At 37.2% G+C, this 17,215-nt stretch overlaps 2 protein-coding genes across 6 annotated transcripts in view; one reads left to right on the plus strand and one right to left on the minus strand.

Moving 5' to 3' along the window:
- Positions 1–10,578, minus strand: part of CWC27 (CWC27 spliceosome associated cyclophilin) — a 259,577-nt gene extending 248,999 nt beyond the window's left edge. The window contains exons 1-2 of one of the 2 annotated variants that reach the window (XM_055252161.2): positions 10,119–10,532; positions 4,536–4,632 (exon numbers count right to left, since the gene is read on the minus strand). In XM_055252161.2, the coding sequence (XP_055108136.1) occupies positions 4,536–4,632; positions 10,119–10,160 (139 nt within the window). In that variant the 5' untranslated portion in view covers positions 10,161–10,532. Of the gene's footprint in view, positions 1–4,535; positions 4,633–10,118 lie in introns of both variants that reach the window. The other variant, XM_055252160.2, reaches the window with a different exon arrangement.
- The window catches only part of SREK1IP1 (SREK1 interacting protein 1), a 52,107-nt gene continuing 45,446 nt past the window's right edge, over positions 10,555–17,215 (plus strand). Inside the window, exons 1-2 of one of the 4 annotated variants that reach the window (XM_063623271.1) lie at positions 10,555–10,794; positions 13,814–13,870. Coding sequence is in view for 2 of the 4 variants with exons in the window: in XM_055252142.2 (XP_055108117.1) it covers positions 10,782–10,794 (13 nt within the window). In the remaining 2 variants the exon portion in view is untranslated. The remainder of the gene's footprint in view (positions 10,795–13,813; positions 13,871–17,215) is intronic. The other 3 variants (XM_063623272.1, XM_055252142.2, XM_055252141.2) reach the window with 3 other exon arrangements.

The following is a 17,215-nucleotide window of genomic DNA, read 5'->3' on the forward strand; positions in this document are numbered from 1 at the left end:
GCCAATTATCGAGTTAGGCAGTCATGATTCAATCACATGCTGAGGGTTACAAAGCAGAAAGATGGAAAGAGCACAGTTCCCTAAAGATTTCACTGAGCTTCCCTAACGATTTCACCAGATCTTGACATACAGGATGATAAATGTCTTTATTATTTAAATCATTTTGAGTTGGGTCTTCTATTACCTGCAACTGAATACAACCTGAATATAACTCAATGAAAAATATTTATCAAGTACCTACTATGGGCCAGGCATTTTACTGATACAATTACTGACATAATTTATAAAGTTCCTATTTTAGTGGCTTGGAGACACCCTCATAATTGTTTATATTTGCAAAGTATAACTGGATATACAATGCCTATTTTAAAAACTATAATCTGTATTCCAACAACTGTATTCAGTACACAGTACATAAGAAGTAGAAAGGAAGACCAGCTGATTTTTGCTTAGTCCCTTCTCCCAGTGCAGGGCAGTTGGGCTGTATTTACAAGAGCTCCCTAGTGCAGACAAGTTCCCTCTGGTTACAAATAGACACTATAAAAACCAAAAGGTCTTAAGGTATCTCTCCTATATTCCTAGGTAACCATTTCATCAGTTACACTAACACTGTATGTGGCTATCAGGAGTTTGAGTCTTGCCTTTTGCTAGCTATACAATCTTAAACTCCATTTTCTCATAAATCTAATAACATAAATTAAGGCACAGTGTCAATCTGAAGATTAAATAATGTGAAAGCAAACTACACATTTTCAAGTTCAACACAAATGTGAGGTCAAACTAATATCTTCACTCAAATGCTAGAAAGTCATATTCAAATTTGAATATAAAATATACCCCAGTATATAACATATAATGAATATTCCTCTAGACCCATAATAAGCAGTCAACCAATACTTTTTGAGCACTGTGCACATGATCAGATTTGCATTTTCAAAATGTCACTTACCCAGGGTGAATATATTAGAAAGAGACATGACTGGAGAGAGAGGGGGAGTGAGAGAGAGAGAGAGAAAGCAAGAGAGAGCGCAAGTGCATATGACAGACAGCCAGTGAGAGAATGCAAGCAAGCAACTACTTTCCTGAGAGTCACTACATAACTATGGCTTATCTTGAGATACACAGATTCAAGAACTACTTATGAAGCCAGATCCATAAGACCCAGATATATGTTACCTGTGATGGAAAAAGGACATGAAAGAGGTCTTTATTACTTGTGTTTTCAAATTTTAGAATTTCACCATTTTCTTTCTTTTTCCTATTTTCCATTAAGTATTTCAGTGATGCTGGCTTTGTATTTTAAGATTTTCTTTATGATTTTCTTAGTTATATTCCTGTTGAATGCATGAAATTATTATACTATATATAAATGAGTAAAAATTTTCTATACTGTCTACACTATAACTTTGTATTCTAACATAGCTGGAACTTCCAATGTCCATAAATCTTCCATATCTACTATTTCTACTTCTTTGTAATTTATTAGTAATTACTATTAAACTATGCATTTATACTGGTATTTATAGTTTATAATACTGTATAATATATTTTGCTGCTTGCAATGTTTATTTGATTTTCTTAAATTTTTATGCATCATCACAAGTATTTTGAAAAAGCTTTATTCTTTCATTATGCATGTTCATAATATCCTCCTGAATGTTCTCCACTATTGAAAAAAGATACCTAAATGTATCTTAAATATGAAACAAAGTTCCTATTTGATTGCTGTCATTCTAGTATTTGTCACATGGTTTCTATTTCTGGCTACAATAATATATGGGCATTATCATATATTTTGACTAATTATATTTCTTGCCCAAGTTCATAGAGGAATTTATACTTGCACTTTAAAGTAGTTATACGTTTCTTCTTCTAGAATCCTGTTTTGTGTTTAACTATGTAAATATTATCATTAATAACTTTTTATCTAACACTCATCTTGCGACCAGTCTGCACTATTTACTCCAGCCTCTGTGGTATTTTTTTAAACAAATATTTTAGTTTTGTAAAGAAATTTCTTTTAACTTGTAGCATATTTATGCTTAGATTTGTCACTCTAAAGAATTAGTAAACTATTATTAAAGAATAAAAGATAAGCAATGAAGTATGGACCATGATGAGACAAGAATGATATGAAACAAAGGTGAAGAGATTAGTAGTTACACAATGTATTAAACATTTTGATTTTCTTATCCACTTCTCCCTCTGCTCCCCACTTGTCTATAAAACAAACATAAAATTATACTCCTTCCTCACACTGGAGGAACTAATGAAACTATCAAAGCTAATAAGCTTCTCTTTTATTCCTTTGTATCTTTTTTGCCCTATTTTTTAATTGATAAGTTTTTAAAAGTTCCACTCATTTTAAATGTCCACCTAACTATGCTGCAAAGACCAAAAATCTAAGATTAAGTCTGTATAATGTAGATCTTTTGGTTTTGTAAAGGCTACAAACCATCCTTTGGCTATGAACATCATTTTAGTTAAGGGCCATATCTGAGACTGCGCTCTTACTTGTTCATGTTTTTATTCATTTGCTTTTAAATTCTGGAAACCATGCTTTAAAAAAATTAATATGAGTGTTTCAAGATCTAGAAACATTATGACTCGTCTAAATCATAGCAGCAAAGAACTAAAGTGGAGTTTTCTGGATTATATTTTTGAAACCTTGACTTAACTCATTTAGGAGTATCCTTGTTTAAATCAGTCTTCTTAGGCTTCATGTTAGCCTTTCCAATAATAATTCTATCTCTATACAATTAAGAGGATTGGTGAATTTGATTAAGATAATTGTTCTGGTTATTTTTAAAATTATTTTTATATTCTTTCTTCTTTGTCCTTGCATTATTATAAATAGGGGAATAATTGTTTGTTGTAATAATTGAGTTTCATCATCACCCAACTTAAGAACCTCATTTCTTCTTCACTGTCACATTGTATCCAGATGTTTTCTACTTCTTCCATTCACCTGGTCATGGATTGCAATTTACCATTCATTCTTTCTAATGTTTTTGTAATTTTACTCTCCTTCTGTAAAACTTGAGCTTTTGAATCCTCAAAACTTCTTACCAGAAACAAGTCTGACTTTTCCATGTCTCCTGTGTTTCTCAACTTGGTTAATAGATATTTGAGGCCTCTCTGACTGAACTACCTACCTGACTCTATTTCCTTCCTGCCTGCCATAGCAATTATTAACAATGGTCTTTGCAGATGTCCTTTCATTCTTTCTCTCTCTTTCGCTCCACTCCTCCCCACCTCTCTCTTTTGGAGACAGGGTGGTATCTTGGTATTTTTCATTTCTTAAATCTTCACCTGATAATTATGTTTGTCTAACTATTTAGAGAGATCTTATCATAACATACTACGGGATTCTCTTTCACACCTTGCTTCTAACCCAAAATACTGTTTTCTGATACCTTGAATAAAACTGTCTCCAAAAATCAAATATAACGTAGAAGAACAATGATTTGCCACCACTGGAGATATTCCAAACCATATGTAATGTATTCTAGAAGCCAACAAAAAGCTCTAAAAATGGAAGGTTTACTTCCCTAAGAGAATACTCTGCAGGGAAAAACACTTAAGTGGATGTATAATTCTGCAGCATTTTAAAAAAAGAAAAATAATTACTTTATGACTCAAATCTAAAAAAACTAGAGATATTGATAATAATATCACTGGATGCTAGCTGGAAGGCTATGTGGAGAAACTAGAATTCTGAACAGATATTTAAAAATGGATAGACTTAAACAGTAAAAAAGAGAAGAAAAAGCATACCAAAAAAAGGTGAACTAGTATGAGGATATGTATGAAAGTGGAAACGGAAAGGAAATGCTTAGGAAATAATGTCGAACTAAAACCATGTGGTTAGTGCAACGAGATAGAAAGTTGGATAGCTAGGAAGCCAAGCTACCTGAGGATTCAAATACCATATAAACAAGTGAGAGAGAAAAGAAATTAAAGATGAAAGACAGGAAGGGGAGCAGGCAAGAGGCAATTACAGTCATACAGGTGAAAGGCAGACTGGGGAAGAAATTGGTAAATTTGGTTTTACACTGGTTTTGTTATAGCTAACAGTGGAAGGCTCCAGTTGAAAAGTCCACTAGGCAATTAGATATGTAAATTAGTACTAGGAAGAGAAGAAATGACTGAAGTTCTAAATGTGGTAGTCATTTGGATTGAAGTAACAACTAGAGAGTGATGACAATAGAGAACTACAGGCAATCTTAGGGAATACCCAAATTTAGAGAATGAAAGAAAGAAGTGTAAGATAGCAAAGAAAACCAAAGAGGATCACAGTATTATTTGTTGAGATAAATTGCTCTGTTAAAAGTATTCAAATTTATTTTGGGTAGTTTTTATCTCTTATCACTACTTCCTGACACCCAGCTCAATACCACATCCTCATAGCAACACCTGTCACTCATGACCACTATTTAACACTAGTCTTCAATGTTGTGAAGAAGACACTGCAGTTTATTTTTAAATTAACAAGAATTTCTCCAGTAGAATAAAAGTCAACAGTTATAATTTACCTTCCAAACAAAGTTGGATAAAATTTCTGCAAGCTTTAGGAGCTTCTTTGGACCACAACTCTATGTCAATATCTCCAGCTGTAGTTTTCAATAAAACCTGTAGAAAGAATATTACATTTTATTAAATTATTATTTTGCTTAATAATCAGTTGAATAACTATTTGACTTGTAGCAATTACCAGTGAGTTTTCAATTTTAAAAGAAATATTAAAAATTGTGTTTGGCTTTTGTCGATATAGTCAACAAAATATCAAATATTCACTACAACTCATTGTACATTTAGATCTTTCAAAATACCATTTCAGAAAAAGTTTGAGATTTAAGAAAAAAATAGCATATATCTTTTTTAATCACAGAAAAAAACTTCATTCATTTAGAAAAGAGTAATAAAGTGAGAAGTTCACTTGAGGCTAGAGTTCAAGAACAGCTTCAGCAACACAGAGAGACCTTGTCTCTAAGAAAATTTGTTTTAATTAGCCAGGCATGGTGGTGTTCCATGCTATTTGGGAGGCTGAGATGGGAGGATCACTTGAGCCTGGGAATCTGAAGTAATAGTGAGCTATGATCATGCCACTGTATTCCAGCCTGGATGACAGAGCAAGACCCTGTCCCAAAAGAAAACACGACAAAACCCCAATAATGCAAATTTGTTATAATTGAGTTTCCCATTGCATCAATTCCAATAAAACTGTGTAGCAAATTAAGAAATTAAAGAATAATGAACCCATTAAATTGTGCCATTATAAGACAATTTTATAATTACCCTTTTTAATTGCCTTTTACTCTCTCTGCTCATTTAACATCATGCTATTCCTAATTTACAAAGGAACATTCTTAATCTAATTCTGGTTTGTGATTTACTAAAATATTATGTCTTAAAATCACCTTCTATAGTAAATAGAATCCCATGATAGCCTTTCCACCAGCTCATAACAGCAGATACTCCTTGGTAGAACCAGAAACTTTGCAACAACTAGAACCCCTCCCTGCTGGGCCCACAGGAAACAGTTTATAATTGTCTTATTTATAACCACAAATAACCAAAAAGAATGTTAGGCTCTAAATTTGAACATTGTGGCATAGCTGGAAACCAATTTCTCCAGTATTACTTCTTTTTTCTCCCCTAGTATACCAAAGTAGATCAGTGTCAATAATTTGTGACCATCACAATCTTTTAGAATGCTCTTTCAAGTAAAGAGTATGCAATACAACTGTTCAAAAACATGAGCCTGTTTCTCATGGAAGGTCAGTATCATTGATACTAAGTCACATTTCACCACCCCAAAAAGAAACCCTGTACTCATTAGCAGTCACTCCCTATTTACCCCTACTGTTATTCTCTGGCAGCCACTAATCTACTTTCTGTCTGTGTAGATTTGCCTATTAAACATTTCGTATAAACAGAATCATACAATATGTGGCCTTTTGTGTCTGGCTTCTTTTACTTAGCATAATGTTGCTTTCAAATTATATAGGGGTCTTTCAGTTCTACACACCTAGTTTTTAAATGTCTTGAAAATCACAATGACTTTATACTCTTACTGGTAAATATTTCAAGACACAATATATATTTAAGGCAAAGTCTACCATTAAAAATAATAAATAGAAATCCATATTTCCAATGGTCTTCATAATAATTTCTGATTTTTTTGACAGACTTCCCATGCTGAGGTATCAGTTCTATCATGTTCTTATGATTTGCTTGTTTATATTATTAATATTATCTTCAATAAGAAATTTGTGATGGCTGGTTTAGTTAATCTAAATACTATGGTCTATAAATCTATTTAGCTAGTCATTATGAAAAATTACATCACAATGCCAAAAAAAGTGCCTTTTTTTTTTTTTTTTTTTTTTGAGACAGAGTCTCGCCCTGTTGCGCAGGCTGGAGTGCAACGGACGATCTCGGCTCACTGCAACCTCTGCCTCCCGGGTTCAAGCAATTCTCCTGCCTCAGCCTCCTAAGTAGCTGGGACTACAGGCACCCGCCGCCACATCCGGCTAATTTTTTGTATCTTTAGTAGAGACGGGGTTTCACCATGTTGGCCAGGCTGGTCTTGAACTCCTGATCTCATGGTCCGCCCGCCTCAGCCTCCCAAAGTGCTGGGATTGCAGGCATGAACCACTGCGCCTGGACATTTTTTTTTTTTTTGAGACGGAGTCTCACTCTATCTCCCAGACCGGAGTGCAGTGGCGTGATCTCAGTTCATTGCAACCTCCACTTCCCTGGTTCAAGCAATTCCCCTGCTTTAGCCTCCTGAGTAGCTGGGATTACTGGTGCACAACATCATGCCCGGCTAATTTTTTTGCATTTTTATAGTACAGACAGGGTTTCACCCTGTTGGCCAGATTGGTCTCAAACTCCTGACCTCAGGCAATCTGCCATAGTCTCCCAAAGTGCTGAGATTACAGGCATGAGCCACTGCACCCAGCCATCATCTTTTTATACATATTAAATAATGCATTTAAACAAAGGACAAAAATACAAATATATATAGATTTTCTCCCCACAGCTCATGGATGGTTTTGCACACCCACTGAAGTATGCACTCACTGGTTTAGAAACCACTGCTCTAATGAACACACTAATTACATCATCCCTCCCTCCACAGGCTCTGCAATCAGGATGCCCAAATTCAAATACTGGCCCTTCCGCTTACTAGCTTTGTTACCTTGCGCACACTATCTGACATCTCTGTCACTTAATTTCCTAATCTAAAAACGGGATAATAATATCTTTTAGGATTTCTGTGAGGACAATATGAGCTATAACACATAGACTGCTTAGAAAAGTAAATGACAAATAATAAGTGCTCAAAAAATGATAGTCATTATTATGTGGTTTTTTGGCCACAGGCAACTTACACCTAGTAAAAAGAATGCATATATAATCGGGCCACCTTGCTCACCAGGGTTTCTTAATCTTTTCACTAATAAGCTACTGAATTAATAAAGAAGGTACATGGCTCCTTCCTCCTCTGGCCATACATTCTCTTCGGCCATCACTACTTTGTGGGCCTCCTTGGCTCTTTCTCTTAAAATTCCCAATTAATACTTTGATAATATCATGTTTCTTATAAATATATATGCAAATATAAAGCCATTTTGATTTTCAAGACATTTAAAAACTAAGTGTGTACAACAGGAAGACAGACCCTTATCATTTGAAAGCAACATTACACTAAGTGAAGAAGCCAGACACAATTTAGAATAAGTGATCGTTAATATGTGGAAATTTCATCTTCAGGGAATTACCTCTTATGCTTAAAAACTTTCTATCAAGTACTACATTTCTTTGCCTCATCTTCAGGGGCTAGGGTTACAGCAAAACACAGAACATTTATGGACAACCAGGGACCAAGCACTGGTATCAAGTATCAATTACTTCCCAAGCTGATACTAAGTTCTTTGAAGGAAGGAATTTTGTCCCATTTACTCTGAATGTCTCTGTACCCTTTCAGCACCTAATGTACCATTAGATAGTAAAGGCAATAAACATTCATTGAACAGACTTATTACATTTGCTTCAAATTCTTCACAGACCAAATTGTTGTCCACTCTTAACCTAACAGAACTTAGAAGCTTTAATATCTTTGATGAGCCTTATGCTGGAAAAAGTCCCAAGTTGTTTTTGGATGAAAACTTGGGCCCTTATGTTATCATTCAGCCCATTTCTGTTCAGAAGACAGTATTTATCACATTTTGTAATTAAACATTTATTTGCATGATTATTCACTCAATGTATACTTCACTCGACTAACTCATGACAACTGAGACAATGCTGTGTTTTCTTTCCATTGTCTCCCTAAAACCTAGCATAGAGCCTGGCAATTGATTTGCTCAATCATTATTTGTTGAATGAAAAATCTATTCAGGAATGTATCCTTGTTAAAGTTTTTCATCTATATGACCATGTCAAATCTTCCTTTAGAATAATGCAATTAAGTCTGTCCTTGACCAGCAGCAGTATAACCTCAAACTCACCAATGCTTAATACTTCTCAAAAACTAAGAAAAATATAGTATTAATTCATCCATCCATTCATTTATTCAATACATATCTGAACTCCTTCTATCATGTATCAAGTACTGTTCTAGATGCTTGTCTCTGCCCTTATGTTCCTTACATTCTATAGGGGGAAGGTAGGAGGAAGGATACAGTAATACTAAATAATTAATAAATACCATGGAAAAAAACTAAAAAGGTTAAGGGGGCCAGAGACTGCTGGGATGCAAGGCATGATTGAAGTTTGCTATTTCATAGAAAGTAGATAACAAAGGGCTCTTTGCTAAGGTCAACACTTGATTAGACAGAGGAACAGCAAGTGTGAAGGACCTGTCTGGCAGGATGGTAAATCTATTCAATCTCTACCAGTGTTTATTAACTGGGGGTGATATTGCCCTCAAGAAACATTTTGAAATAGAAGGAGGTAGGTATTTTGGGTTTTCACATTGATATTAAGTAAGATAGGTGAGGGGTGGGATGGACATACTAATCTACAATGCCCAGGAGAAGTTCAAACAAAGAATTGAAAGAATTGATCTGCCCAAAATACCCATTAAATTTTTGCTGGGAATTACAGCATTTTTGGTTTCGCTTTTAAATTGCTCTCATTGCATTATCAAATGACAATGAATAAAAGACTGTATAAATTATGATGCAATCATGTAACAAACAGGATGGTATGTTATGTAAATTTAGCTTATCTTAATTCACCTATATACTTCCAATCTCATTTTCTCCAATATGCTGACTCATCAAATTTCATATGTGATATAAGCTAGGTCTCAATTTAAGAATTCAGGTGACACTCATTCCACAACTGACTCTTCTGCCTTGTACAGCATACAAACATCTTGGATGGGAATTGGCATACATTAGCCATCAAATCAATCAGAGAAACCTTTTCCCATTCTAATGTGGTAATAGTCCCCATTTCCCACTTTCTCTGACTGACAGTCATCTCAGGGTTTAAAACCAGCTCAAAAGATACCTTTTCCATGAGGCTTTTCCTAACTTTCCCAGTTGTTCACTACTCGGTACCGCCATAGCAACCTGGTCTCTTCTCCACAAGCCCGCTTATCAGACATACAGGCTTTTGTTTACCTGTGTGTCTCACAAACTAAACTATAAGCTTTTCCGGGAAAACAACTACCTTACCCATCCATCTTTGTATCTCCGGCGCGTAGTACAGTGTCCAGTGCCTCGCAGGCGTTCAACTAATGATTGTAGAAGAAATGGAGAATGAATGACCTCCAAGTTAAGCAAATAATATATCAAACTCAAAAATGTCCGTTTAAAAACCTAAGACCCCAGAAATCGGCTGCATGAGTTGGGTTAAAGCATAAAATAGGACCAGAATGCTGGTAGGTAGAGAAATCTCCACTTGACTTTTTCAAGTACATCCTGAAAAGTACCAACATCAGTGTTTCGATGCAACATTGTCCACATGCAGGAGTAAAGACAACACTTCTCGTGGTTTCTTCCTACCACGAGATCCCAAAACCCATCCCCCCACCCCAAATCCGGGAAATCTCACTTTGGGGATCCCAGGACCCCAAGTTCCCTAGATGAGGCTCTCACCTTCCCATTCGTGGGAGGCTCCTGGATGTAGATGTTGCTCATCCTGGTCAGTACAAAGGACTCTGCTCCTTATGGGGGATGAGAGCAGACGGACGGCCACTAAAGCTGTCCGCCTACGAGTACACTCTTCCTTAAGTCGAGTGGTGCAGGAAAGCTTCAGTTTGTCAACATCACGCAAGACAGGGACACCGAACACTACCCTTGCCCAAAGGAGCCCCTCACGGACGCCGCCATGTTGTTACCGGACCCGAGCACCGCTAACCCTGAGAAGGATTATTCCAATGTACTCCAGGGAACGAGAAAAGTCTGTAAAGTTACTATAGCTTAATGTAATTTGTATTACAATATTAGAAGGGACACTTCATAAGTGTTGGTGGTGTTTACACTACTCGCGTGCGCAGATCAAACTCAACTCCCCCCCCAAAACTATCAGTAATGGTTCGGACCATGTGTCTTCTGCAATATGACTCGTCCGGAAACTGCATCCGCATCTACTGGTTCTGCTGTCGCTAGAGGCGTACAGGGCCTTCCCGACCGTAGCGAGGGTGCTGCTGCGCTGGGGGAAGGAAAACGCCGCTTTGACTGTGCCTTGTTCTCACAGCTGGCGGGAAGCAAGCGCCTTTTCGAAAGCCGGAGGCTCGAGTGACCCCTCTTACCACCGTTATGGCAGTCCCAGGTGAGGAGCAATTACAGGACCTCTGCGTCCGAGCTCCGAAGGGAGCGCAAGGGAGGGTAGGATAGGGTGCGGGGTGTAGGGAGCAGCGCCCATGGGGATTTCGGTGGAGGCCTTAAAATTCACAGGTTTGTTTTGTTTACATGAAAAAGTTTACACTCCAAAGATAAACTCTGAAGGAAAGAAAGTAACTATCTTCCCCCCAGGAGCCAAGCCCCAGCTGCTTGGGATTACAGGGGAAGTGTATTGTGGAAGGGAGGGAGGAGGGAGAGACTGTAACTGTAGGCCTAAGGGGGCAAGCGGCCAAGAAAAACTACCTTAACTGTGGTGTGGCTTAAAACTAAAATTTGAAGTGGGAACACTTGGCCGACCCGGGTAACCGGAGGCATCGTTTGTCTTAGAAGTCGCTAGGACCCACTGGGTGTCCGGGTTCTACTCCTAGCTCTTCCTGTTGTTATGTAGCTGCTCCGTGGCCATAGATTGGTCGCTTTGTGCTTCTGGGCCTCAGTTTCCTTATGAAAAGAAGGAGCTTTGTTGAATTATATATAAGATTTCTTCTAACTCTCAAATTCTATGTCCAGAAGTTACTGACCTAAAAACGGTGAACTCTGCAGAATAATTACTTAAAAGATTTTCTCGTCCTCAACTACCAGCTTACTTGAAAGTTCTAGTAGCTGAAAGCATCTCCTCAAACCGGCTTTGCCACTGCAGAACACTGATTGCAGGAGACATTTTCAGAAATACACACTTCTCCACCCCACCTCCCAACTTGGAAATTCCCAGTGCACTTTAGTAATAGAAAAGATTCTGAGAATTACTATGGTTCAGAGCTCTAACTTTGTTTAAACCTGCCTTTCCCAGTATTATTTGACCAGATTCTTTGTTCTGTGGCAGCCCTTTTGAACCTCCTTCTACAGATAGCTGTTACTGGAACACTGTGCTTTTGTGCTAACTGCAGTTTGCGGAAGAGTACATCTGGAGCTGTGAGAGAGGAAATGTACACTCTTTATTAAGCCTACTGTGTGCCAGGCACTGGTATGGGCATTGAAAATACAGTGGTGAGCAAGGTAGACATGGTTATGCTTCACACACAACTTAGAATTTAGCAGTGAAGAGAGAAATTTACAGAAAGTGGGACAAGCGCCATGGCAAGGAAAATACAAGACCTTAGAAAGCACAAAGTAAGGGCACCAAACACATACAGGATGGGCAGGACTTTCCAAAGGATGTAGCACTTAGGAGGCGATCTAAATTGTAGGAGGGGTGGCTTGAAGGGAGAGGAGACTGCAGTCAGAGGAACTGGATACGTAAAGGAAGAGGAAATATGTGAAAAGAGGAAATGAAAGGTGTTTTCTATGGATGGAACTCAAATACAGATGGGAGATAAGTGAGAAATTAAGTAGAGAGGTAGTAACTGTAGCTAATATTGACTAATATTTGTGTGTCAAATATGTCAGAATGAAAGATATTTTCTGTGGATAAAACTCAAATACAAATGGGAGGTAAGTGAGAAATTAAGTAGAGAGATAGTAACTGTAGCTAATAAAGACTAATATTTATGTGTCAAATATGTCAGATACTATATCAAACATTGTATTCTATCTCATTTAATATTCACAGCTGCACTGTGAAATGAGTATTAATGTTCCCATTTTACAGATGAGGACCCTGAGGGACAAAGAAATCAAGTAATTTGCCTATTATGAGACGGCTGGAAAGCAAGAAGTCAGTCTGGTTCCTCTAGACTGTGCACTTCATTCATTTTGCCATCATATAGGATAACTTACAAAGTAGTTTCCAGCTCTTTAAGGACCTGTAGGCCATGACAAGAGGTTTGGCATTATCCTACGGATGGTAGGAAGCCATTTAAGGATTTTAAAGCAGATTCACATTTTGGAAAGATAATTCTGGCTAGAAAGTAGATTGGAGACAAAGTTTACCAGTTAGGAGTAATTCTGGTGAGTTATGATGATGTGTGGCTGAGATGTGGTCTCAATAGGTAAGGAGAGAAGCGGATAAATTGAAGACACATTTTTGGTGGTGGAATCACTAGGAGTTGGTGATTGATTCAATGTGGGTAGGTAAAAGGAAATGAGGTTTACCTGGGTTTTACTGTTAAGCAATTGGGTGGGGCTATTTACTGATATGACAACACCTCACAAGGGGCAGGGGTTAAGGGGATGATGATGACATCCAATCTGGGACATGTGTTGAGGTTAGTCAGACATAGGAATGCAAATAGTTAATAGTAAGAGATATAATTTGTAGCTTAGGAAAGAAGTCAGAGTCAAAGACAGTGATTTGGGTGTTATCCACACACATAATAGGAGGTAAGGCTATGGGAGTGGAGCACTCTCCTTAGATGGTGTGTAGAATGTGAAGGGAAGGTCTGTGGCTGAAGTCTGATCAACATCTAAGAGGCCAGCAGCGAAAGATAAACCTACACAGTAGATTGCCTAGGCATCCTGATAGGCCAAGTCAGCTCTAGTGATCTTTATACCGCACAGCTGCACCCAAAGTTGACCTGTTACCACTACTCATTTCATTACTTGAGCAAGCCTTTTGGGCACCTGTGTGATATGGGCACGCTGGAGGACACAGTGTCATAGTCTGTGCCCTCATAAAACTTTAAGCAGTACATGAAAATGTGCTACTTAAGAAAGGGGACAAAAGTGATTTTTTAAGGCCTCATTAAAATTCTCTTAAACTTAGACCAGTGTTATAGATGTGTTAACCTTCTTTCAATTCAAAATAATGCTTCAAAGTATAATAATGTTAAATTGTGCCATTAAGCTAGATGGCAAGCTATAAACTGTTTAAACCCAGTAATTGAGATAATAGGTGTGACAGTGCTGTAAAAGTACAATGCAAGTGTCATTAGAAAATACAGATACAGAAAATCATAAGATAATTTCTTGGATGATCGATCCAGACAGGGTATTAAAGGAAAATAGGGCTAATCTAAACCTTTCAAGGTGATCATCAAGGAGGACAAGTATTATGTAATGCTCTTTAATTTTAGGTTTAATGGATTCAGTTTGGCATTTCTTGGAGTGGTCCTGCTAGTGATTATGACAAGGTATGATTATAAAGTAACAAGGCTGCTTTCTGCAAACCACACATAAAAATCATCCTTGTCTGTTTTATGATCATGTGCTTCACCTGTGTTTCCGTAGTATTGTGTATAAGCGTATACCATTATGTAGGTAATACAATGAAATGTAGGCATTTAGGAAAATCTTACTCTTAGTTGTTATTATAGAAATAATATTTGATCATAGGTTTCAGTGAAATTTACTTTCTTTGAAAAAACTTCTTTTCCCATTCACAGTTGTTGAAATTACCTCCAACATTCATGTCAGTGATTCAGCACTCTCCATGAAGAGTTGAACTGGCACAAGTGGCAATGTATGTTACTGATGTAGTTGGCACAAAACTGTTTTCTTATTATCTCCTTCACTGAAGCCCTGTGGCCAAGGTAGGAGATTTTTCTATGGCCAAGCTAACATTTCAGTCTGGCACATCACAGTGAATAAGATTTTTAAAACACATTATGATAGTAACTTAGTAAAGGAAGAATTCTCAATTACATGCAATTATTCTTTGTTCCTAAACTAGACTATAGATAACTTGTTTTCTCTCTAGTCTATATTGCACATTGCTGCTAAAATAATTTTCCTAAATCATATATCTGATCCTGTCATTGCTAGGAGGCATGAACTTAGTTCTTGACCCCTATCTGTGAATTTTGTAATTCTCTTCAAGCCACTTAACCTTTCGGAGGTTCAGTTTTTGTGTCTCCATAATGGAATTGAAGGCTAAGGTTTCTTAAGCTTCTAAAGTGTTAAAATGCCTAATCTCCCCATCTCTCTCTGCAAGAATGAAGTGCACACTCCCAAGCACGACCAAATCACTGTTTCTACTCTTTCCTTCTGCCACTCCCCTCATGCATTCTACAATCCTGCAAAAATCTGACTTGGCCAATTATTCTGTGAAGCTCTCAAGTGCTTTCCTACCTACGAGCCTTTGTTATTACTTTGTTATTACCTACTATATTGCCTGTAGCTACCTATGGGAAGCTTTCCTGATCTCTTGACTGAAACTCTTGCCTGCCACTTCTTCATGCTTATTAAATAGAGCTCTGTGTCTTTTATGGAACCTGGCACATTCTATCATGGATTACAGCTGTGGTTGCATTACCATAGATAAACTAGTATAGTGTCGCTTCCCGTGGGCTGCATGCAGCTCAGGACGACTGTGAATGCAGCCCAATACAAATTCGTAAACTTTCTTAAAGCATTATGAATTTTTTTTGTGATTTTTTTTTTAAAGCTCATCAGCTATTGTTAGTGTTAGTGTATTTCAGTGTATTCTATAGTTTATGCCCTCATAAAACTTTAAGCAATACATGAAAATACTACTTAAGAAAGCGGACAAAAGTGATTTTTAAGCCCTTATTAAAATTCTCTCAAACTTACACCACTGTTATGTTAACCTTCTTTCAATTCAAAATAATGCTTCAAAGTATAATAATGTTAAATTGTGCCATTAAGTTGGATGGCAAGGTATACATAAACTGTTTAAACCCAGCAAAAATTGAGATAATAGGTGTGACAGTGCTGTAAAAGTACAATGCAAGTGTGGCCCAAAACAGTGTGGCCCAGCGAAGCCAGAAGATTGGTTATCCCTGTAGGGGCTTGATTCATCCCTATGGCTTCTTTAACATCGAGTTCAAAGTTATACCCATCATAGGTAAATAATGAATAATTAGAGGGTTGATTACTATAACTGCTGCTGAGCAGAAATAGTACTAAACAGATTAAACTAATACAGTCTTCATTCTGTTTCATTAGGTAATTAAATTTCTGTCTCTTCTTAAACAAATTTCTCTGTCTCTTCTATTTTTTTTTTTCTTTTTTGGTGGGGGGGGACGGAGTCTCGCTCTGTCGCCCAGGCTGGAGTGCAGTGGCACTATCTCAGCTCACTGCAGCCTCCGCCTCCCGGGTTCAAGTGATTCTCCTGCCTCAGCCTCCCAAGTAACTGGGACTACAGGCACATGCCACCATACCCTGGTAATTTTTTGTATTTTTAGTAGAGGCAGGTTTCACCGTGTTAGCCAGGATGGTCTAGATCTCCTGACCCTGTGATCCGCCTGCCTCAGCCTCCCAAAGTCCTGGAATTACAGGCATGAGCCACGGCACCCAGCCTCTCTGTCTCTTCTTATACCTTTTTCCTTCACGGATTAATTGTACTTTGTGAGGCATGTAGACTAAAGAGTTTTATACATTTCATATCAGTATAAAACTCATATCAGTAAACAGCTCTTTGATTGGTTTGCTATTTCTCCTTTTGGAGTCAAATGATTATGAAGGCTTTTTTAAATTTTAATTTTATTTATTTATTTATTTGGAGACGGAGTCTTGCTCTGTCACCCAGGCTGGAGTGCAGTGATGCAATTTCAGCTTACTGCAACCTCCGCCTCCTGGGTTCAAGTGATTCTCATGCCTCAGCCTCCTGAGCAGCTGGGATTACAGCGCCCACCACCACGCCTGGCTAATTTTTGGAATTTTAGTAGAGATGAGGTTTCACCATATTGCCCAGGTTGGTCTTGAACTCCTGGCCTCAAGTGATCCGCCCACCTCAGCCTCCCAAAGTGCTGGGATTACAGGTGTGAGCCACCACACCTGGCCTATGAAGGCATTTTTAATGGACTATTAAGACATCTATTTCAGAATACTTGCACTGAGAAACTCACTTAGCCTATTTTTTAAATTATCTTATTAATTAACGAAGTATTAATGTTTTAGTAAAAAATGTCTAATTTCTACTGCTTTGTCTACTTTGACTTTGGTACAATATTTGGGGTCCCAAAGAAAGGAGTGTATCTATAAATTTTTAATATAAATGGTAGAAAAATAAAATACTTGGAATTTTACTTTGCATCAACTTAAGCAGAACATATATATTATATAAGTAGATATTACCACTTATAAAATATGGCTGCAGTTTGAATTTTAAAAGCAGAAGAAATTGAAATTGTCTTTATAGGTCCCCAGATTGTAACTAAAACCATAATGGAGTAAACAAATGTAAAACTTATTACTAAACAAAATTAATCTAATTGACTCTAATCCAATTAAAAATTAAAAGAATGGATCCTGTGACAGAAGTAATTGCAATTTCTAATTACTTAGTACTAAAAAACTTAGTTACTTAAGCTGTATATGTTTAAATTTAAGCAATTGTAGAAAATATTTTAATATAATGAAAATTCAGGCTTCCCTAAATTCCAAAATAGACAATAGGAAAAATATATTAAGTTCTAAGCATCACTGTTAAAATTCCCAGTGACTAAGTTGTTGCCTTTGGAAAGATTGGTGGTGTAAAATTTCAGGAAATAAATTTAAATCGAATATGACATTCC

The sequence above is a fragment of the Symphalangus syndactylus genome, chromosome 18 (genome assembly GCF_028878055.3).
Source record: "Symphalangus syndactylus isolate Jambi chromosome 18, NHGRI_mSymSyn1-v2.1_pri, whole genome shotgun sequence".
In the NCBI taxonomy this organism is placed as follows: domain Eukaryota; kingdom Metazoa; phylum Chordata; class Mammalia; order Primates; family Hylobatidae; genus Symphalangus; species Symphalangus syndactylus.